The 22,554-nt window shown below is 40.3% G+C and overlaps 4 protein-coding genes across 5 annotated transcripts; 1 reads left to right on the plus strand and 3 right to left on the minus strand.

Moving 5' to 3' along the window:
• Positions 1-3,871: 3,871 nt before the first annotated feature.
• Positions 3,872-7,646, minus strand: LOC121541894 (DNA polymerase delta subunit 3). 2 transcript variants are annotated; one of them, XM_041851268.2, is made up of 12 exons: positions 7,500-7,646; positions 7,108-7,163; positions 6,897-6,996; positions 6,684-6,723; positions 6,432-6,564; positions 6,069-6,324; positions 5,879-5,951; positions 5,640-5,790; positions 5,097-5,200; positions 4,880-4,980; positions 4,664-4,742; positions 3,872-4,450 (listed from the first exon to the last, which is right to left on the minus strand). In XM_041851268.2, the coding sequence occupies exons 1-12, from the start codon at positions 7,554-7,556 to the stop codon at positions 4,248-4,250; spliced, it is 1,353 nt and encodes a 450-aa protein (XP_041707202.2). In that variant the 5' UTR covers positions 7,557-7,646; the 3' UTR covers positions 3,872-4,247. The 2 variants fall into 2 exon arrangements, with proteins under 2 accessions (XP_041707202.2, XP_041707201.2); XM_041851267.2 differs by having other exon boundaries at positions 5,097-5,203.
• Positions 7,647-8,130: 484 nt separating this feature from the next.
• On the minus strand, positions 8,131-13,450 carry xrra1 (X-ray radiation resistance associated 1). The gene is made up of 17 exons (XM_041850200.2): positions 13,189-13,450; positions 12,852-13,030; positions 12,603-12,674; positions 12,387-12,459; positions 12,170-12,267; positions 11,817-11,965; positions 11,316-11,417; positions 10,982-11,160; positions 10,842-10,894; positions 10,599-10,721; positions 10,425-10,518; positions 9,717-9,835; positions 9,203-9,502; positions 8,926-9,091; positions 8,695-8,810; positions 8,442-8,547; positions 8,131-8,340 (listed from the first exon to the last, which is right to left on the minus strand). The coding sequence occupies exons 1-17, from the start codon at positions 13,280-13,282 to the stop codon at positions 8,186-8,188; spliced, it is 2,178 nt and encodes a 725-aa protein (XP_041706134.1). The 5' UTR covers positions 13,283-13,450; the 3' UTR covers positions 8,131-8,185.
• Positions 13,451-13,733: 283 nt separating this feature from the next.
• On the plus strand, positions 13,734-15,851 carry neu3.1 (sialidase 3 (membrane sialidase), tandem duplicate 1). Its single transcript, XM_041851269.2, has 3 exons — positions 13,734-13,994; positions 14,176-14,424; positions 14,564-15,851. The coding sequence occupies exons 2-3, from the start codon at positions 14,194-14,196 to the stop codon at positions 15,557-15,559; spliced, it is 1,227 nt and encodes a 408-aa protein (XP_041707203.1). The 5' UTR covers positions 13,734-13,994; positions 14,176-14,193; the 3' UTR covers positions 15,560-15,851.
• A 643-nt stretch (positions 15,852-16,494) lies between these two features.
• LOC121541896 (WD repeat-containing protein 73-like) lies at positions 16,495-21,333 on the minus strand. Its single transcript, XM_045208168.1, has 8 exons — positions 21,234-21,333; positions 20,924-20,991; positions 20,730-20,815; positions 20,549-20,637; positions 18,077-18,144; positions 17,736-17,900; positions 17,251-17,619; positions 16,495-17,108 (listed from the first exon to the last, which is right to left on the minus strand). Exons 1-8 carry the CDS (start codon positions 21,293-21,295, stop codon positions 16,870-16,872), a joined length of 1,146 nt encoding a protein of 381 aa, XP_045064103.1. The 5' UTR covers positions 21,296-21,333; the 3' UTR covers positions 16,495-16,869.
• Positions 21,334-22,554: the final 1,221 nt, after the last annotated feature.

Consider the following 22,554-nt stretch of genomic DNA (forward strand, 5'->3'; position numbering starts at 1 on the left):
ATGTGTTACTGGCAATAGGTGCCTTTGCAATTTAGTCAATTGTATCAAGAGGTTGAGCAGTGGCTGTGCTAGTAGTCAAATGTTTGCTGTATTTGTACTGTAGCATGTCTTCATATTGTAGATGTAGATCTATTACAGCATGCTTTACCTTGAGATATGATTTTCTGCAGACCTAAAATAAATATAAATATAATCCCAAACAGTATTTTATACATAAAGACAAACAGGAGGGCAATGAACCGTCTTAACAACCTCCAGATGTGCTCTGTAAATCATAGGACTTCATGTGATGATGACAGAAAGTATTTAAACACAACTCAACATACAGTGGGGGAAAAAAGTATTTAGTCAGCCACCAATTGTGCAAGTTCTCCCACTTAAAAAGATGAGAGAGGCCTGTAATTTTCATCATAGGTACACGTCAACTATGACAGACAAATAGAGAAAAAAAATCCAGAAAATCACATTGTAGGATTTTTAATGAATTTATTTGCAAATTATGGTGGAAAATAAGTATTTGGTCACCTACAAACAAGCAAGATTTCCGGCTCTCACAGACCTGTAACTTCTTCTTTAAGAGGCTCCTCTGTCCTCCACTCGTTACCTGTATTAATGGCACCTGTTTGAACTTGTTATCAGTATAAAAGACACCTGTCCACAACCTCAAACAGTCACACTCCAAACTCCACTATGGCCAAGACCAAAGAGCTGTCAAAGGGCACCAGAAACAAAATTGTAGACCTGCACCAGGCTGGGAAGACTGAATCTGCAATAGGTAAGCAGCTTGGTTTGAAGAAATCAACTGTGCAATTATTAGGAAATGGAAGACATACAAGACCACTGATAATCTCCCTCGATCTGGGGCTCCACGCAAGATCTCACCCCGTGGGGTCAAAATGATCACAAGAACAGTGAGCAAAAATCCCAGAACCACACGGGGGGACCTAGGGAATGACCTGCAGAGAGCTGGGACCAAAGTAACAAAGCCTACCATCAGTAACACACTACGCCGCAAGGGACTCAAATCCTGCAGTACCAGACGTGTCCCCCTGCTTAAGCCAGTACATGTCCAGGCCCGTCTGAAGTTTGCTAGAGTGCATTTGGATGATCCAGAAGAGGATTGGGAGAATGTCAGATGAAACCAAAATATAACTTTTTGGTAAAAACTCAACTCGTCGTGTTTGGAGGACAAAGAATGCTGAGTTGCATCCAAACAACACCATACCTACTGTGAAGCATGGGGGTGGAAACATCATGCTTTGGGGCTGTTTTTCTGCAAAGGGACCAGGACGACTGATCCGTGTAAAGGAAAGAATGAATGGGGCCATGTATAGTGAGATTTTGAGTGAAAACCTCCTTCCATCAGCAAGGGCATTGAAGATGAAACGTGGCTGGGTCTTTCAGCATGACAATGATCCCAAACACACCGCCCGGGCAACGAAGGAGTGGCTTCGTAAGAAGCATTTCAAGGTCCTGGAGTGGCCTAGCCAGTCTCCAGATCTCAACCCCATAGAAAATCTTTGGAGGGAGTTGAAAGTCCGTGTTGCCCAGCGACAGCCCCAAAACATCACTGCTCTAGAGGAGATCTGCATGGAGGAATGGGCCAAAATACCAGCAACAGTGTGTGAAAACCTTGTGAAGACTTACAGAAAACGTTTGACCTGTGTCATTGCCAACAAAGGGTATATAACAAAGTATTGAGAAACTTTTGTTATTGACCAAATACTTATTTTCCACCATAATTTGCAAATAAACTCATTAAAAATCCTACAATGTGATTTTCTGGAGAAAAAAAATCTCATTTTGTCTGTCATAGTTGACGTGTACCTATGATGAAAATTACAGGCCTCTCTCATCTTTTTAAGTGGGAGAACTTGCACAATTGGTGGCTGACTAAATACTTTTTTCCCCCACTGTATTTATTATTTGTATGCATGAAATCAATCATAGATGTTGTTCTACAGGCAAGTGTTTTTTAATCATCTGGATGCTGTAAGAATGATGTCCACACTTTTAACACTTTTTTGCTCTAAAATGTGCAGATAAATTACCATGCCATCTTGTCTTCTGATTTCATCATGCATTTCTGCTTGTTAGACTATTAATGTAGTGTATGTTAGTTGTTTTATGTGATTATTGACAGAGATACTTGTAATTAAAACTGCAGAAGGAATGTGCAGGGGAAAGGCCTGTTTACCACAGACAACATCGTATCTTATGTATTCAGAGACTGGTAAGAAATCCAGTGCTCAATGCCTATTTGAATATAATAATGTGGAATCAATTGATATATATTTTTAAATGCCTACTGATTTATTCTACCTGGGCTTAAAAGTGCATTCCACATCTGCCTAGCTGGAATATAATTGAAATCGTACGGTGGGCAAGACCATGAAATCAAGGAGAGGGAAAGAACAAGGGGTGGACAGAGAAACTATTATGTGGAAAGAACAGAATAGTTGGGTGTTTGAAATTACATGGATCAGTTTGAGTACACATTCAGTACCACATTCAGGTGGTGTGGCAGCACTAGACCTCAATGTTGAAGTACTTTGTAATTGACTGTATGTTACATAGTACAGATTTTTAATCTATGCTGAATGTATAACTAATTCTGAAATTGGTGAAATAATGTCACTCCTTTAGCAAACGCACAGCTGACTGACAAGTCTTTTAATTTCTTTCTTTCCTTGAATTCAGTTTTAATCATGAAGTCTCAGCCTGTCAGTTCTTAATAATACATATGTTTAATAATACATAATGCTATTAGCTTCTAGACTCCATAGGTAACTATCTGTAGAGTACATTTGATGTTGTGCTGCTGTTGGGCTCTGAAACTTCAGATCTGCAAATAACAAGCCATTCAGTGTTTTCACTTTTATTTGCCTGGTAAAATTTTTGTTTACAGCTTTCACAGTATTTCTTTGAGTATCACTTTTATCAGTCTAGATGCAGGTATTTTGACAGTATCGTTTTATGTACCAAAAAACTAAGATTCATTAGTCCAAACACATACCTGCATGCCCCATCCTCTCGTAAAGCGTTCTTTCCAGCTGTGTGATAGTATATGAACCTCCCAGCCTCTCCCTCACTCGAATGTACCTTTGAAGAAACCTGGAAACCGTTCATCATGTTCCCTCATTGCATAGCCAAGTCAAGGAGATGGAACCCTGCCTCAGTTTAGACAGTCCATGGCCTGTTTTTCCATTGCATGGGTTTGCTCAACAGTTGCCTTTTGCCCATGAGAACAAATCTGCTTACTGTGTGGGACACACAATGTGTAATTGTATTATTCACTAATATGATTTATTACAAATGTGTGATGTCTTATGTTGGCGTCTAAAATAAGACAACCTTCATGCTCGTTACCCAGAGCACCTAAAGTAAGATTGGGGTCAGTTCAGATTTGGTTACTGTTGATTGATTAAATTAATCCAAACATACATTCCCAAAGCACATGAATGTCGTTTCATCTTGTCCTGTGAATTTCAGAGAGCCAGTTTCAATTGATAAGCCTGTCAAAGGGACCGGGTACTATCCTGCATCAAGGGACGTTGCAAGCCATGCGGCAAGCAATAACACGGCTGTGGCACTGGATCAGACAGTTGATTCCAAAATGTGCTTCCAGAGTTAAGCCCTGCCAAAGGCAGACCATTGTGTATCAAACGTAACCTGAGCGCCTGATCGTGCCCGAGTGATCTCATGCATGTCAAAACAATAGGAAGCAAACCTATTGCTCAAAGATAAGATGCATTTAAAATGCCACCACAATTTTCTACACAAACCACTTCTGTGATTGATCATACTGTATTTTGTGAATATTGAACACTTTTCAACTTGGCTTTAATATACTGTAGAGAACACAAGTAAATATATGAAAATACTGTATCTTTAATGAATATGCAGATTAAACATTCAAGTTAATTTTCTACCATAAAAAATAATAATATTCTGACAGACTTTTTTCACAAGACCAAAGGAAAAGCACTAGTGAAAGAGGCAGGTAAGAGCATGCCACACTGCAGCTGTTCAGAATCTGTTCTGGTTCCCCACAGTATGAACCCTTCAACACTTGCAGAATAGTAGATTACAGCATTCTTCCAAATGTTGCCAGCGAAGTAACTACATCCATCCTCCGGAGCATTTGATAATGTGCGTCAGTCTAAATTCTCTCCATCTGGCCCTCAAGTCCCTCAAAATGGATGTTAATCTTCTCAGTGCTCAGTACAATGAGAGTATGGCTTCTGTCATTTCTTTTGGAAGAATCCCATAATAGAAGCCTGCTTAGTTGATTTATTAGCAGCTGCAGCAACTTTCTTACTTCTCTTCTCCTCCTGTTTCTTGCCAGTTGATGGTTTTGGTGGGGTTGGATTCTTCTGGGCTGGTTTACTTGCCTTAAAGTCGTCCTCCGTCTCAGAGTAGGATTCACTCTCATAGCCTTTCTCAGTCACTGGAAGGTAGACAGTTTTAAATGGTTTTGCGATCAGACATCATTAAGACATTGATCAGCCTATCTGACATCTTAGCTTTAACATATAAACAATAGACTAACTTCGGGGAGAAGAAACAGGCTTCATGTGCATGTCAGAGGCATTAGACTTTAGCAAAATGTTTACAAGAAAAGTTGAATAGAAACAAAACAAAAAAGAACTCAATAATTTACCAATGCATCCCTCGTCATCCAAAAAGGTGCGCGATTTCAAGACGCGTCTCCTCTTCCTCCACTTACAATCTGAACGCTCCTGCATGGATTGATAGGTAGATAACGATCATTACAAATTGGTGATAAAAATATAAAAAAATATTTAAAATGTCTTACTAATTATATCCTGCAACTTCAACAGTTTACTACTTAAATAAATACAATGTGAAAGCTTACATCTGAATGAGAAACAGCAACAGCTTCTTTCTTTACTTGATTCACAGGGCTTGGTGATGGGTCCCTCTGTTCTTGCAACCGTGGAGGAGAATCTGGTATAACTGTAGCATAGAATAGTTCTGTTTTTAATCATGAAACAGTTGAATGCTGAAGTCCAGTGTGAATGTTGTGGGGAGCCTGAGCAATAAGCATGCCCTCCCTTTACAGCTGATCTTACCGTCATCATCACTACTCTCTGGCTGGGCCTTCTTTATCCTCCGTCGCTTCTTCTCCTTCTTCTTCTCCTCTTCACTATCGGAATGTTCAAGACGCTTGGTCTTACTACTGAAAGGAAAATATTCTGTTAAAGCATATTCTGGAACTGCCATTCAAAACACTCACCGTTCACCAAGACGACAAGGTTTCTGCGAGATGTTGGTTCTGAGCAGGGATGAAGTTAAGCTAGCCCGCTATCCCAAGGCTAGTACTTTTCAGACTGGGCTAGTAGAAAATGTCATAAACTAGCCCGGTGGCCAGTGACATTTTTTTTTCTCTCCAAGTATCGCTCGGCACAGATTTTGGATCCAAATAATACCCGGCCTAGTAAAAAATCACAGTCTACTAGCCCGTCTGGCCGGTGACCAAAATCACAGTTCCATCACTGGTTCTAATATACTATACAACTTCAGTGTCTAACAAATACTTCCTCTTATAATCACTTCAGTACCCATGGTATTGTAATTATGACACAAGGACTCCTACAATATTTAATAATACACACCTTCTAATATCTTTCTCAACTACAGCACCTTTTGGTAGTTCCTCCTTGACAGGAGACTCTGCTTTAGGGGCTGGGCTTGAGGGTTTCTCATCCACTGAAGAGGACATCTGGGCTGCTTCTACCTCTTCCTTGATGGATTTGTCCAGTTTTTCTGTGGCGGACATACAGGATTTATCTTAGAGATGTTAAATTATAGAACGATATCCCCATATTTGATATGGGATTGTTGAAAAACTCACTGGTTGCTTGATTCCCAAAGAAGTTACTCATAGGATGTGTCTTTGCAGCTGGTTTAGTTTTGGAGGTCTCAACCTACAATATCAAATAAATGTGACATCACAAGGTATAGCATTATGGGTTGCAATTCTGAGCACTGGATGAAATGAACATCACATGCCATTTACAGAGCATAGAAACACTAACACATACCACAGGTGCATCCTCTTTCTGCGCCAATGTTTTCTCTTTGCTAGACTCTTGATTCTTGGAGACATTCTTGTTTGCAAACATTCCCATAATGCCTTTGGGCTGCTTGGAGGAGGGTTTAGAGGACATACTAGAATGACCATTGATGCCAGATTTGGTGTGCTCCGTCTCTGGTGGTGGGGCCTGTGCAATCTCATGAGCCTGCTGCACCTCTGCTGAGGACATGGGTACTGCATCTGCACAGCGAATGGCACTGTACCTGCAAATACATTGGTATGTTCTGATAAATAGGCCACCAAACTTAATATTTAACAGCAATTTCTCAATCTATTATTTTGATTGAATCAAGTTTGAAGACGGATGTACCTGCTGCAGTTCCTTAGGTTCTCTTTCACAGCATCATAATCCGCACCGTACAGGGGACCACTGTCTTTCAGCACAGCCTTCTGAACACTGTACACGTGTACACTGACGGTCAGGCTCAGCTTCGACTTCACATCTACAACACATGACAGATTCCATTTTGTTAACACATTCACAGCACTTATTCATCTTGATGACAAAGAAACAACACATCAAACACAGTTAGGAAAGGAGGCAGGAGAACTGATAAATTACCCTCCAACTGATCCTCTTGCACTACTGACACCTTGTGACTCTGCAAAAAAAAAAAAAACGTTGAAAAAGGACCTAAGTACAAACACTGAAACATACCAAAACAAAGCAAGAATACGATGTCCAACGTTTTATTTCCAAATGGGTCTACTGCTTTATGTCGAGGTATGTAGGGGCATTGTGAATGAAATTGGGCATTTTGGCTTATTCTCTTACCGTGGTACCATTCTCGACAAACTTGCCAGACACAAGGTAGGTAGCATGGAGCGGAGCTGAGCTTTCTTTCCTCTTGTGGTCCAGGTAATGATATAGCATTCTGAAATATACACATCATGATGGACTCATGGGTTGTAATTTACAGCTGGTGGTTTAAACACCTTTTTAATTTTTCAAAAGGCAGTTTAGAAGGTTGGATCTGGATACTCACTGTTTGGCTAGGTTGACATGGACCCCAAGAGTGAGACTCAGCCATTTGTAGGTCACCTGTTAGAATACACACAATAACAAGCAAACACTCTGTTGCCAACAGAGATATGTGGGATGCATACAACACAATTTATGTAGTTTACCCAGAGACCTTTGCATGCTCGATCTGCTGTATTCCTATATTCTAGGAAGGAATGCAGCTCCAAGCTTCCCCAACCGACCGTGTAGTCACAACATTTGGGGGCCTGATGCTGTCTTAAAACCACTGCATCATTCAATAGCAAGGTGGGCAAGTGATAGCTATCTAGCGTTGCTAGGCTCAGCACAGTCAGATAGCTGACTCCAGCAGCTAGTTGGATCGGTCGAGATAGATTAGTTAGCTAGGTGACTTACGATTTTATTCTGGTCGTTGACAAATTCATCAATATTATCCAAATAAAGGTAATCCATTGTCCAATTTATGTTACGGTACTATCTCGATAGCTGTTTTGCCTCCTTAGTTTCGGTTTCAGGCGCGAACATACTGACGTCACTGACGGCGCTTTATTTATTTCCTGTTATGTGTGTTTGCGCGTGATATGTTCAAGAGTATCAAGCGTTCGGGGTCTGTTGCATTTGTACAGAATCATCATTACACACAAAGTTGAAGTGATGACACGACACCCCATTTCACATTGGCCCCTTGAAAGATGGACAGTAGTGGAATAGTTATTAGACTGCTTTATCAACTCATTTATTAAAACAGATTTTATTAATACCCCGCTGAAATAAAAAACTGCCACGAGCCTGGGTGACAGCGCCTTCATTTGCAAGATCCTCTGTGTCACCTTCTTGTCAAGGTTAAATAAAGTTGAAACACAGCTATTTAATAATGAAACAGACTATCGAGGCAAACAAATGCATGATGATAATGTTATACATAACAGTTGTAATAGATGGGCTAAAGAAACTCAATAAGAACGTTTTCCCAGAAATAATTTGTAGCTGATCATTATCTTCACGTGAATAACTTGGAAGAAGAGTGTTTGGTTAATTGTTTAATGTTCATATTTCATGAAAGTAACAAAGTTTGTGATTCTCTACTTGTGGTTGGTGGTCCTCTCACACTCAGTACGTGTTGCTTGCTCCACTGCCTTCATGTGAACCATCTTGTACCTTTTCTTCATATCCCTCAGCAAAGTCAAAGCCTCTTCATACTCTTCCTTGAAGAAGCCCTTGCCTTCTAAGACTTTGGCTATGAAAGAACAGGATTACATATTCAACAAAGAATATTACATATAATAGATAGATATTCACTTCCCATGTTATTGATGAGGATAAAAAGAGGTTTAGTACTTAGAGGGATTTTGCTGATTGTTTTCCTCTCCTTTATTTGTATGAGCATCTCTTCAACTCTTTCTCCTCTCTGCTTTCTTGGTCTCAGAGATGGTAGATTTACAATCTGAGAATTAAAGGTTGTTGTTTTATTATTAAATATGGCTGACTGACACACAACTCAGCTGGTTGAAGCAGGTAACCTGTAACAGATAAGATCATATGACATTTTCACTAGCAGGCATGTGCTTCGACTGTTATTCACATAGCTCACCCTTTTCTCCTTCTCTTTATATGGTTTCTGCAGGCAATCAAGATTAGGTTTGGAATCTCTGTAAACGAGGAGATTCTTGAGTTTTTGTTCCAACATTCTCACAGCATGTTGTAGTCCTGTAGAACACATAACATTACATTCCTTAAGGGAGTGCAGCATTGAAATTGCACACAATCCCTTTGACTCGTAGGAAAATTCTACTTAAACTATTCATAAAAGGGTCCTCCTCACCAACAGGCTCCACCATGTCTGGATCTGGCTTGGCATCCAATAGCAATTCAAAGCCTCTGAATTTTCCTAGAATTGCATTTGACTCATCTTTCTCCTCAATCTCTTTGACTTCTTCTGTCTCGTCAGATAGCAGATGGTATTCAGATTCATCATGTAAATCTGTCACCTGAGAATAACAAGTGAACTATTATACTCATGTCACCATACTGTACCTAGGTTAAACCACAAAGCAAATAACTATCCTCCTGAATGTCATGAAAGAGACCATGCAAATCACCTGGGTCACAAAGAATGACTCTGCATGTTGGAAAGTATCATCTGATGATTCTATTGCATCATCTATTGCCTCAACTCTATGAGCAGTTCCCATAGATTCCGGTCTATTTTCCATATCCATTGCGTGTGAGGAACAGCCAGACTTTTCGGTTGACTTTCTCTCTACTGAGAGAGGACTCGTACAGTGATCTTCAACATGCTTCTCCTCCAGAGAGACAGGATCATGTAAGGCAGGACTACAAGGTGCTTCAAGGAGAATCAGTAAAGGCACCTTTGGTACCTTTGGAATTTTCGTTTTTACCTAAAGAAAAAGAAAAATATGAATGTTCCTCAATTAGTTTCAATATCAAAAGTTAGTCTCTGTCAGACCCGAATGATGAAAAATTCATTGTGTTTGAAAAATATTTAAATGAAAACTAAGAATGTGCAGTCAAAAACGTGCAGTTATATCTTACTTCCTAGTTGAATGAGTATGTGCTATGCCTAAATGTGAATAAAAAATATTGCATTTAAACCTTTCGTTTTGAGTCAATACATAATATCAAAGGGGGCTTCACAACTTCTGATATCTTCTTGCGCCTAATTCTAATACCCAACCTTTCCTGGAGGAAGTATGTCAGCAGTGGTGGGTCACCTGGATGGAAATACAATTAATGATAAGCAAACATTTTTAAGTTAAAGGCCCAGTTCAGTCAAAATAAATGATTTTCCTGTGTTTTATATATATTTCTACACTATGAGTTAGGAACAATACTGTGAAATTGTGAAAATTATGAGAAATGCCCTTTTAGTGTACCAGCTGTTTGAAAAGACCGCCTGAAACTTCAGCCTGTTTTGGTGGGATGGAGTATTGGCCTTCCTGGTGACATCACCAGGCGGTAAATTAGCCAATAAGAAAGAGAGTTCCAAATCTCTCTGCCACCAGCTAGTTTTCAGTGTTCCCCTCCCCACTCAGACCACTCCCAGACAGTCCTAGCTAAAATTTTTATTGAGAAATTGCTCTTTGCTAAGAAGCTATTTTTTAAAATATTTTTTACTATATTAAATGAAAACAATCACAGCAAGGTACTTAATTGTTACACAGAATGATTTGATATTGAGATACAAACGTCTGCAGTGGACCTTTAATAAAATGTATGTGTTCATACTTAAATAGATTATTTAACAAAAGCGCAAATTTATATCTAATAAAGGCTTCACATAAGTACAGAGAGTCAACATACCACTTCTCTGTGTGGTCAGTGGGTTGGAGTGAATAACAATCTCACTGAGCATAGGAAACAGGGCCACAGACAACAGTGCTTCTTCCTCAACAATCTGGAGGCAATAATGAGACACAAGTGACTTCACTGACTCACAGTATAGTCTTCCCAAATATATCCAGACAATATACAGACCTTATTGTCAGCCAGATTGAGGAAACAAAGCTCTGGTAGTGGCAAACTGTATGCTCCAGAAAATTCCTCAGTGTCAAGGGATATGTGAATGGGGTTATAGTTTTTGGATTGACCACACTCATCCTATAGGAGAAAGAACACGCAGAAAAAAGAGCAACAAGTTGCAAGTGTTAGTGTTATAGAGCATGGAGAAGTAATAAAAGCACAAAGAAGTGATAAAAAATCACCATAACAACTTTGTACCTCTGAACTGTTCTTGACATGTTCATGCAGGTGTTTCGGAACATCGGAGAGGGCTAGATTTAAGATATAGTAAACAAATGAATATTGTCCAAAGAAGTGTACAAGCCAGCTACGTTATTTTGAAAATATAGCATACCAACCATTCATGTATTCAGTCTCTAACCCCTCAGAGACACAGTGATTCCCGAGGTCCTGTCCGTCACTATTTTGTTTGTGAAACACCTGCTGGTGTTGCAAATATCCCTTCTGTTGCAGGTTCCTCGGCAACACCTCTGGTACCTCTGAGATGTGATTCCCCTGCAGGTTTAAATGCTGTAGTCTAAAATGGACATGACATATTACCATGGCAGTTTACAGATAGATACAGTAGGTATACAGGTAGGTGTGTATTATGCACTGTAATGTATTGGGCTATTTTCTTAATTTAACATACTGTGGACAGTACTAGTACTAAGTTTTTAAACAATGACTGACCTTTTCAGGTTGGCAAGGCTGCTGAAGACACCAGAGGACAGCTTATTGTCATCTAGCATCAGCACTTCAAGAGTTTGAAATCGCATGCCATTATCCTTTGCCCTATTCAGTAGGAGTAAATATGAGTTTATTATTCCATATACTTATAGTTTTCATAAAATTACTTAAGTGTGTATTGTCCATCACTGTTTGCAGGTATTCCGTGCAAAAGTGTATGACAAGACATAATGTAAATCTCTCTTCTTTGTCATTCTATACTGCCACCCAATGGCATGTAGGGTACTACACCATAAACTTTAACCAGATAACAATTCACAAGAGCCACATTTCTGAACACTTGCACATCAGGAAGCCACTAATTTCATTCCTGTGGTTAAACCCTGTTGAGTAGGAATGTTTAATCAATGACTGGGTGAACTAAACCAGAAAACTGCACATACCCACAGTAAAAAGTTGACTATTTACAATAAAAATGATTTGATTCCAGTAACATAAACTTACCGCTGTGAGGGGCCATGGCGAGGGGCTGCCAGGTTGGGGGGAAGAGCCTGAAGCTGATTCCCGGTGAGATGAAGGACTTTCAGACAGGGAAGTAGACCAATGGACATGATGTCATCACCAGACAGATTGTTGTAGGCCAAATCCAACACCTGTGTCAAATGAAATACAGCTAAACATAATTTAGTTGGCAGAGTTGAAGGTAATTCCGTCTCAATCCAAGTCAGTGTAGTGATTCAATTAGAACATCAAAAAACATCTGGCATAAACAATGAATTTACCTGCCTTTCCAAAAAACCTTTGCCGACATGTTAATCATGAGAGTACAGGGTATTGTAGAACCATAGTAATTTTACCTCCAGGTGAGGGAAATCCTCAGCATTGAGTGTCACATTGCAGAGGCCATTCAAGGATAGCTCAAGTTCCCTCAGGGAGGGGAATTTACCAAAAGGCTCTGAAACAGAAAATATTTTTTTGTTGTTACTTTTCTATTCTGTTCAAATAAACGTTTATGTCTAAGATGTTTAATGATAAAACGTTTTTTTTTTTAAACATAATGACATGATATGATACCTATGGTAAGACTGTTGTCAGATGCGTTGACATAAGCAACGTTCTCAAAATCTAGTAAATCTTCTGTATTGATCTGTTGAAGGAAGAGAGAAAAACTTCAAACATGACTTTATGAAGCTATGTGTCTACCTATAAACTCTCTCCCCTTGGAATGCTAAGACTGTTTGAATTAATCCAACACTAAATTCAGTTAATCTCTCAAAGAGCAAAGCTTACCAAATGCAATCTCTGCTCACTGATGTCAACAGAGCACAGGTCAGATGGCTTGTCCACACAATGCAATGACAACTACAAGGCAATATGAAACAAATCTCAAAATAGTTACTTTTTATTAACTAATGAGAATAAATATATTATTTCATAGATACATTGTTCATTGTTACTTTGTCATCAGCTTCCTGGCATGGGTTTGCGGTTTTTTCTCAAATGAAAAAGAGTTGTAAACCAAATGTGTTCTTTGCTTACCAGGAGATGAGCATCCAATGTATAGCCAGGAATATCTGATGTCCCAGACTTGTCAACCCGTGTGCACTCAGACACAATTGAGTTTGAGGCAAAACTGTGTCCCTCTGATTTCTTAGTTTGTGCATTCTTGTATTTATGTTCCACTGCATTTCTGTGAGCAACCAGCCAGTGACCCGCCCCTAAAGAATCACAAGAAAGCAAGCACAATGCAGAATTATTTTATTCCAGACAGTCTTGGATAGATGAATCAAATGCCATTCAATAGGCCTATCAGTGAAGTGATAAGACTACAGCGAACAGTGAATAATATTGTTGGTGGAGAGTGGTGAATTCATACCTTCTTTTCGTTGATGAAAGAATGGTCGGATGGGAAAACAATTGGCGGGGTAACTGTCTCCCACATCTAATTTGTAGAGTCCGGCTGCAGCCATTAACGTCCACTGTTACATCTACAGCAAGTACCTGTTTGTTGCGAGCTGTCCAGATTATTTACACAATTTACAGGCCAATTTGACCTCTTCTACCATAACCATAACCAGCCAACCATCATGATGTGCGAACTTGAAGAAACATTGTATCAGTCAAGACTCCTGTATCCTAGCAACACGTCAACAAGTCTGACTACATTCCCGCCAGCTGTTGGCGGTATAGAATATCTTGGTCTCTTTTGCCGCCACTGACTTCACACAACAGGGGTGTATTCATTACGACAATTCTGTTGCCAAACGTCTAATCTGTTGCAACAGACACGTTTATCCAAATGGAAACGTTTTGCAACAAAAACGAGAGTTTCTATTGGACAAATTCAGGGGTGTAGGCTATTCATTGCGGAAAACGTTTACCGTTTAAGAACCAAACAGAATCGACGTAATGATTACACCTCTGATAGGTCCCTTCCCGTGTTGTTCCATTTGCTCTGTTTGCCTCCGTTTGGTTCTTCAACGGTAAACGTTTCCGTTGCAGGACGTAATGAATACACCCCAGACGAGCTACGTGCGCTGTTATTTCACGAAACGCTTCCAAATTTAACAGCGAAAGGAAAAATAATCAAAATAGATCGTTTTAGAGGTAGCTGAACTATGGTCGTTTTAACTGGGTCTCACGACTCAACGGTGTGATTTGTAGGCTAAAAAGCCTGCTCCTGTAAGTATGTGTTTTGGCTTATTACGACGTCGACGTAGTAGACTATCATTCTGCATGTAAAATAATTAGCTTGATTTACTTGAATGTCAGCTAGCTGTCGTGCGAAGAGCTTAGCCGGGAATAAATATAGTGAATTTAGTGGTTTAGTCATATGTGTTTGAAGTAATCCCTCTGTTTGCAGGAACCAGCAAATTCAGCTATGGGGAATACATCATCAAGGAGTTCTTTCCAAGGAATAGAAATGCAACCTGCAAAAACAACTCTGTTCAAACAGGAGCAAACTGGGACAAGATACAGAATTCCAGCTCTCATCTACCTAAAAGAGAGTCAGACATTCCTTGCCTTTGCAGAAAAGCGCTCTTCCCTCAGTGATGGTGATACAAAAAGTATTGTTATGAGGCGAGGAACTCAACAAAATGGATCCACTCAGGTAAATGTCCCCTCCAAATCTAAACACATCACAGTCACAATACGCAGTTGAAGGGTTTCATGTTTAATTGAGTTGTTACATTCTGCTTACAGTTTCTACTTGTTCGTTATTGTTTAAATACTTTTCCATTGTTCCCCAGTGGTCAGAATCCCAGGAGCTGTTATCAGCATGTTTACCAGATCACCGCACCATGAACCCCTGCCCGGTTTATGAGAAGAATACCAAGACTCTATTCCTGTTTTTCATCTGCATTTTAGGGAACACTTCAGAGCACCATCAGATCTGGACAGGCAAGAATAAGGCCCACCTGTGTTACATCACAAGTAATGATGAGGGCCAGAGCTGGAGCCAGACAAAGGACTTGACAGAGAGTGTGATTGGCAAAACGGTCAGAAGGTGGGCTACATTTGCTGTGGGACCAGGCCATGGCATTCAAATGGAGAGTGGAAGATTGATCATTCCGGCCTATGCCTATTATATCCACTTCAAATGCTTCTCCTTCCCTTTCCCCTTCATGGTACAGCCTCACGCTCTCTCAATATACAGTGACGACTTCGGTCAGACATGGCAAATGGGCAGGATGCTTCAAAGAAAGTCCTGTGAATGTGAGATGGCAGAGATCATAGACCACGAGGGCAGGAGTCACCTGTACTGCAACGCCCGCCATAGAGGCCACAGAGTGGAGGCTCTGAGTGAGAGCAGTGGGGTTTACTATGACAAACCTCGCTTGGCTCCGAGGTTAGTGGAGCCGTGCCATGGTGGTTGCCAAGGTAGTGTGATTGGCTTCCCTGCCCCTGAGCAAGGTGAAGAGGGCATGGGTGGCACCACATCATCACCACGGGCCTCTGACACGCAAACCTGGCTACTCTTCACCCACCCGACCAATAAGAGGAAGAGGAAAGACTTGGGAGTGTATTTGAACCGTTCCCCACTGCACACGTCAGGTTGGGACCGGCCCTGGATCGTCCACAGTGGACCCAGTGGCTACTCAGACTTGGCCTACAGTGAGGACACTGAGCACTTTGCTTGCCTGATGGAATGTGGGGAGAAGAGTGAGATTGAACAGATCGCCTTTGTGTCTTTTCCACTCAGTGATGTCATGCAGACCGTTGATGAAAAAGAAAATACCTTCTAGGTTTTTGTTAGGGTTTTATTTCAGTACTACACTCCAACTCCAATCAGATTCAGTGGTCAGTAGATGCACTATCATCGCTATACTTTATTAGTATAGAAAAATAAGCTTCTGAAAATAATGGAACATGATCATTTATATCAAAGTAGTTTTGTGTAGAAAAAGCAACTTACACTACAATTTCATTGAAACGCAATCATAGTTAAATGTGATATAATCTGTAGATGTGATCATTTTATGAAGTTTGACTATGGACTGCAATGCATGCTGTCATGGGGATGACAGTCTATTTAAACAGCATATGTTTGTTACTTAGTTCTGCAATGTAACTCCTTTCACCTCTACATTGAGTCATGGTTTCAGTTCCTCATGCTTGCCAAGCACACTGTGAAGAGAACAACCACCTACAGGCCATGATCAGGCCACAACCCTGCTCCCTGTTGAATGAACAGACTATCCCTCTATCATGAAGTTGTTTGTCATCTACTGTGACTCATCTGTTCAAACTGCATGGGCTTCCCAAAGCCATACTATCCAATCCTGTCTTTAAGCACTTTGTATCCTTCCTGTCTGGACAGTTCAAACATTCCCCATAGCATTATGAATGTTATGACTACGTAATTTGTGATTTTTATTTATATAATTTATGCTGTTGTTCAGACCCTCTGTAATGCACGGACAGTGAGTCACTCTGAAAAGTCTCTGCTAAAGGACAGATCAGCTTAATTTGCTGAGAACTCCAATGTGCCAAATTAGATTGTGTTCCCTGTCTCTAAAAGATGCTACAATATTAGTCCTGTCTCAACTACCTGAACAAGCCTGTCCCTGCCTGCATCCTTGGCTATGCAGAAAATGCATAAAAACATATTGTTAATAATTTCTGTGAATGGCATGCAGAACTATCTTTTGAAAATAAATTTGAAAAATCTGACAAGAGGTGTTGTTTAGCTTTTTTATTTACAGTGTTGTGAGCGAATAATGTGATGCAACTGCCTTCCACCTTTATCTCCAGGCCAGGGTTTGACTTATTTAGCATCAGAGTTTACTTATTAAAATTTTATTATAAAATATGTAACAAAAGTGAACAATCTTGCTTTCTTATAAAATATAATAGTATAAACTCAGAATACCTCTTCCATAATGCAACTTTGTGTACAGTATAAGAATAACTACTCATAACATTGAATAACTACTAATAACAGTGTCATTTTTACATCATCTTATCCATCACAATAAATGGTGCTTTACAGAGGATGTTTTTTCCTTACATATTTACATAATGATTAACATTGAGCTGTAAGTGTGTTTGAATGTCAACAGCTGGCAGTGGCTTTGTCGACCCAGTCCCATACATGCACAGACCCGTCTACAGCAGCAGAGAGGACAGTCTTAGGTCGACTTGGATGCCAAACATGAGTGGTGACCACAGCTGATGATGTGTCAAACTGATCCTCAGACATCATGTGACCACGGTGGATAAAAAGAGGCTGGAATTCCATCAACTCTGGTCTCCAAGAGGCAGTGTTGTAGATTTGCACCATTCCATCAAAACCTAGAAGAGGAGACAAATTCAATTGAAAATGGAGGAAACTGCTTTATTATGACAGCCGTTCTAAAAAAGCAAGAACAACTTTGTTCTGTCCATAAGACATTCATTAATCCAAGCAGAAATGAAAGAGTGACATTTTGCTTACCTGACACAGCAAGGCAGTTGTCTAAAGCTGGCGCCCATGTCACATTCATGAAGTTATCACTGGTAGTTTTCCTCTGGACATCAAGCTGGGCTTTACTCATGGGGGCTCTTAGGTTCCTAAGATCAGACACAACCACTTGGCAGGAGGAGGAGAGCCGTGCTACACTACAGGAGGATGGGTCTGATGAGGACAGGTCTGTCTTAACACCCATACACCAGTGGCCTCCCTCTCTCCCTCCAGCTGGGGTTTGCTGAGGAGCTGAATGCTTCCGTGTGTCCCCCACATACAGGTCACCATTGCAGGCACAAGCGAGAAATACACTGCCACTCACAAACTGCAGGGAGCTCAGTGCTTCTGGAGTGTCTGTTTCTACGATAGAAGAAAACTGTTATTCATGTGTTTCTATACCCAATATTATACTGTAGAGGAAATTATAGTTTGACACAATCCAAAAAGGCTACAGTGTGTATAAAACAGGTTATTACCTACAGAGTAGAGTGGTTTCCCTGACGTCAGCTCAGTCAGTTGAATATCGCTGATCTGAGAGCCATGAAGAATGCAGGGGTTTCCAGTTAATCCGGAGGCTATCTTGACACCTTTATCTGATGATGCACTCTTTGGTTGTATGTCTCCAGTCCTCTTTATGACATCTATCATTTGAAAACAAATCACGTAACAGAAATGTGGTTTCAATGTGGGCAAGACCAATTCGTACTGTGGCCTAATCAGGTTATAAATCATCCATGCCTAGTGGATGTAGCTACAGTAAAAAGTGGAGAGTAGATACGAACTTCAGTCTCATTACACTAGGTGTAGGTTTACTCACCACAATCATCTCCTCCTAAGTCCCACACCAGGAGCTTGGAGCTGAAGCCATCATTGGTAACGACACATCTTAACAAGAAAGTAACCATTTATGGTTTCTCAAATCGCGTACAAGCATTTTTCGGAACAATGTTGTCGATTCTGTTTAGCAAAAGACACAGAACTCTGTGGCCTTTTGCAAAACAGTAAATGCGTTTTCAAAATGTAATTGCCTTCCTAAAATATAAATACATTCATCAAAACTATATTATACCGTCATAATAGCAAATACATTCATTTAAAAAAAAGACTGCCTGCAAAAAGACAAATGCAACCATACTTATCGCTTGAGTCCAAGCAGACAAAACAGAAAGTGAATCTGTATTTTAAAAAGCCCAGTACATCAATAGATTTCCTTTGTAGTCACTAAATCATGATGATCAAAATTGGAAGTACAACTATCCAAAGGTGCAGAATTATGGGTAATTATGCATATTTCAGCAAACAATTCCATACACATCAAATCAAATATTATTCCTGATCAAAAAAAAAAAAAAAAATAAGCACATTGTATTCGAGATCTCCTCTCTTTATCCACATTTTGTTACATTACAGCCTTATTCTAAAATTGATTAAATAAAAAAATTCCTCATCAATCTACACACAATACCCCATAATGACAAAGCAAGAACAGGTTTAGAAATGTTTGAAAATGTATTAAAAATAAAAAAACTGAAATACCTTATTTACATAAGTATTCAGACCCTTTGCTATGAGACTCGAAATTGAGCTCAGGTGCATCCTGTTTCCATTGATCATCATTCTACAACTTGATTGGAGTCCACCTGTGGTAAATTCAATTGATTGGACATGATTTGGAAAGGCACACACCTGTCTATATAAGGTCCCACAGTTGACAGTGCATGTCAGAGCAAAAACCAAGCCATGAGGTTGAAGGAATTGTCCGTAGAGCTCCGAGACAGGATTGTGTCGAGGCACAAACCTGGGGAAAGGTACCAAAATAATTATGCAGCATTGAAGTTCCCCAAGAACACAGTGGCCTCCATCATTCTTAAATGGAAGAAGTTTGGAACCACCAAGACTCTTCCCTAGAGCTGGCCGCCCGGCCAAACTGAGCAATCGGGGGAGAAGGGCCTTGGTCAGGGAGGTGACCAAGAACCCGATGGTCACTCTGACAGAGCTCCAGAGTTCCTCTGTGGAGATGGGAGAACCTTCCAGAAGGACAACCATCTCTGCAGCAATCGACCAATCAGGCCTTTATGGTAGAGTGGCAAGACGGAAGCCACTCCTCAGTAATAGACACGACAGCCTGCTTGGAGTTTGCCAAAAGGCACATAAAGGACTCTCAGACCATGAGCAACAAGATTATCTGGTCTGATGAAACCAATATTGAACTCTTTGGCCTGAATGCCAAGCATCACAGCTGGAGGAAACCAGGCACCGCTCATCACCTGGCCAATACCATCCCTACGGTAAAGCATGGTGATGGCAGCATCATACTGTGGGGTTGGGAGACTAGTCAGGATCGAGGGAAAGATGAACGGAGCAAAGCTTTAACAAAGTACTGAGTAAAGGGTGTGAATACTTATGTAAATGTGATATCTGTTTTTTATTTTTAATACATTTGCACAAAATGTCTAAACCTGTTTTTGCTTTGTCATTACGGGGTATTGTGTGTAGATTGATGAGGGGGAAAAAACAATTTAATCGATTTTAGAATAAGGCTGTAACGTAACAATGCGGAAAAAGTGAAGGGGTCTGAATACTTTCCGAATGCTGGTTTGCTCATAGTTTTGTAGACTTTTCATTGGCTCACAGAAACACGATCCACAATAGAAATAAGGAAAGGTGATTCCAATGGAGGAACACAACTGATATGAATGTATAGGCCTCAATCCAAACCAAAGCGAAGCTCTATAGCCTAATGGAAGGTGACAATGTTCGAGATGATGACTTACAAGTACCCCAATTTACTTAGAAGTACCCCAACTACATTCTCTGCATGTCCACAATATTGTACAAAATCATTAAAAAAAGAGACAGTTCCTATTGCCTAGGTCTTTCCCTATATTGTACATGGTATGAACCTGATGGGATGATTAAAAATGTTGTGCAGTAGTCTTTACTGATTGCTGGAAACAGTGAACACAATTGCACAAATTTCTCTTCTGATTAAAACAATGTGTTAATATTCTGTGAACAAAACACTTAACAGTGGTTTGTATTCACTAATGACATTTTCTATTTAAAGTTCTGCAAAAGGTGGATTAAGATATGCAAGTGAGGTTCAAAGGAGAGGAAATGATCAGAAGTTCTGTATATTTGAGCATTTGGTCATTGCTGTTCTGCTGTAGATGCGTTTCAACACAGATCCCAAAATTGCTTGTACACGATTGAGAAAAACTGTAAGAAGATGAAAGTTCTTGACAGCAAAAGGAAGTTACATTTGCAATGGCTAATATGATATATCTACCTTGTTCCTGGAATGTGTTTAAGGCAATGAACGGCACCATCTGAGAAACCTCCATGGACCACTTTGAAATCTCGCTCTGCACAAAGACCCTGCACACATTGAATAGACAGACACATTGGCAGTCATTGACATTCCAATACATCACTGATATCTTGAAGCATTTATCATTTCAATCCATTACCTGATTGTCATCAGCGAAGAGTTTCAGAGGCAAAAGCAGCTCTAAAATGTCATTTTTAGATAAACTGTAACCTGCGACACAGATAGCTGTCGGGTAAAGACAAAAAGGCATTGAAACACAATCAATGTGGTTGGTTGGTTATAATCAAAATGTACACTAGCCTTGTAACATCGGACAATTATAAATAAAGCTACTTTTTTCTGCTGTCCATTCAATTACTCTTGTAGGATGTTCAAGTTGATACTCATGAATATTATTGTATCTGAAAGAGAGGTGTAGGGGAACTTGGTTTAGAGCAGGTGCAGCACATATTCACTTAATAAGCAAAGCAGCAAATTGATTCTGTTCTATAATCTAGTCCTATCTGCAATGTCCTAAAACGTTACGCCTGTGAATGTACCCCTGTTGTTTTCCCACAGAAACATGTTATGTGAAGCATGATTTATTCAACTAAAATATATAATCTAAGTCTCAACTCACTTTCACAAAATAACTCGTACTTACATTTTCAAAGACTCGATAAACCAGTCATCAAATTCATTCTCATCCGAGGATGTTTCACCCATCTCTTCCTGATCTCGTCCACCGCTGAACAACTTCTGCAGTACCCGCCGGTATTTGGTTAGTAGTAGATAAGCAGCCGTGTTGCCACCTAGCGGATTGGAGTGCTGGCTACAGTCTACCAGAGTCAGAGCCACACTTCGTAATGTGCATACAATCAAACAGTGGGCCAGGGCCACCAACCAAAACAAACAATGGAGCAACTACATCCCATTAGATTTTCACAATGCAAATAGCACTTCATTTCTATAATCTATTGTGTTCAAGGAATTACTTTTTATGAGAGAATCATTACTTTAAAAAAACATCATACATTATTTTTCTTTACTATTTCATATCACAACCAAAACATAAACAATGGTTGGAATTTTCATTCGTTTAAATTACTGGAAATATTACAGGAAATATTGTGTTGCTGCATACCATGGTCAACCCCTGACCCCTACATTCTGCCAACGTGTTCAGCCTCGAGTCTTCTTGGGTATGATGCTACAAACATGGCACTCCTGTATTTGGGGAGTTTCTCCCATTCTTCTCTGTGGACATATTCAATCTCTCCCTATCACAGTCTGCTGTCCCCACATGCTTCAAGATGGCCACCATTGTCCCTGAACCCAAGAAAGCAAAGGTAACTGAACTAAATGACTTTCGCCCCGTAGCACTCACTTCTGTCATCATGAAGTGCTTTGAGACACTAGTCAAGGATCATATCACCTCTACCTTACCTGCCACCCTAGACCCACTTCAATTTGCTTACCGCCCCAATAGATCCACAGACGATGCAATCGCCATCACACTGCACACTGCACACTGCCCTATCCCATCTGGACAAGATAAATAATAATAATAAAATAATAATAATAATAATATGCCATTTAGCAGATGCTTTTATCCAAAGCGACTTACAGTCATGCGTGCATACATGTTTGTGTATGGGTGGTCCCGGGGATCGAACCCACTACCTTGGTGTTACAAGCGCAGTGCTCTACCTATGTAAGAATGCTGTTCATTGATTATAGCTCAGCATTCAACACCATAGTACCCTCCAAGCTCATCATTAAGCTTGAGGCCCTGGGTCTGAAACCCGCCCTGTGCAACTGGGTCCTGGACTTCCCCCAGGTGGTGAAGGTAGGAAACAACACCTCCACTTCACTGATCCTCAACACTGGGGCCCCTCAAGGGTGCGTGCTCAGCCCCCTCCTGTACTCCCTGTTCACCCATGACTACGTGACCAAGCACGCCTCCAACTCAATCATCAAGTTTG

Source organism: Coregonus clupeaformis, chromosome 27 (assembly GCF_020615455.1).
Source record: "Coregonus clupeaformis isolate EN_2021a chromosome 27, ASM2061545v1, whole genome shotgun sequence".
In the NCBI taxonomy this organism is placed as follows: domain Eukaryota; kingdom Metazoa; phylum Chordata; class Actinopteri; order Salmoniformes; family Salmonidae; genus Coregonus; species Coregonus clupeaformis.

Bases quoted from the DNA above. Each gene is read 5' to 3' on its own strand.
- neu3.1 (XM_041851269.2), top strand. From the start codon at position 14,194: ATGGGGAATACATCATCAAGGAGTTCTTTCCAAGGAATAGAAATGCAA. The intron at 14,425-14,563 runs GTAAATGTCCCC...ATTGTTCCCCAG, and splicing joins AACAAAATGGATCCACTCAG to TGGTCAGAATCCCAGGAGCT.
- LOC121541894 (XM_041851267.2), bottom strand. From the start codon at position 7,556: ATGGATTACCTTTATTTGGATAATATTGATGAATTTGTCAACGACCAG. The intron at 6,565-6,683 runs GTAATTTATCAG...CATGTGTTGTAG, and splicing joins GCAAGAGGATCAGTTGGAGG to ATGTGAAGTCGAAGCTGAGC. The intron at 6,325-6,431 runs GTACATCCGTCT...ATGTATTTGCAG, and splicing joins AACCTAAGGAACTGCAGCAG to GTACAGTGCCATTCGCTGTG.
- xrra1 (XM_041850200.2), bottom strand. From the start codon at position 13,282: ATGGCTGCAGCCGGACTCTACAAATTAGATGTGGGAGACAGTTACCCC. The intron at 12,675-12,851 runs GTAAGCAAAGAA...ATTGCCTTGTAG, and splicing joins CATTGGATGCTCATCTCCTG to TTGTCATTGCATTGTGTGGA. The intron at 8,341-8,441 runs GTACTAAACCTC...GTTCTTTCATAG, and splicing joins AATCAGCAAAATCCCTCTAA to CCAAAGTCTTAGAAGGCAAG.
- LOC121541896 (XM_045208168.1), bottom strand. From the start codon at position 21,295: ATGGGTGAAACATCCTCGGATGAGAATGAATTTGATGACTGGTTTATC. The intron at 20,992-21,233 runs GTAAGTACGAGT...CCTCTCTTTCAG, and splicing joins TTTATCGAGTCTTTGAAAAT to ATACAATAATATTCATGAGT. The intron at 17,901-18,076 runs GTGAGTAAACCT...TTCAAATGATAG, and splicing joins CTTAGGAGGAGATGATTGTG to ATGTCATAAAGAGGACTGGA.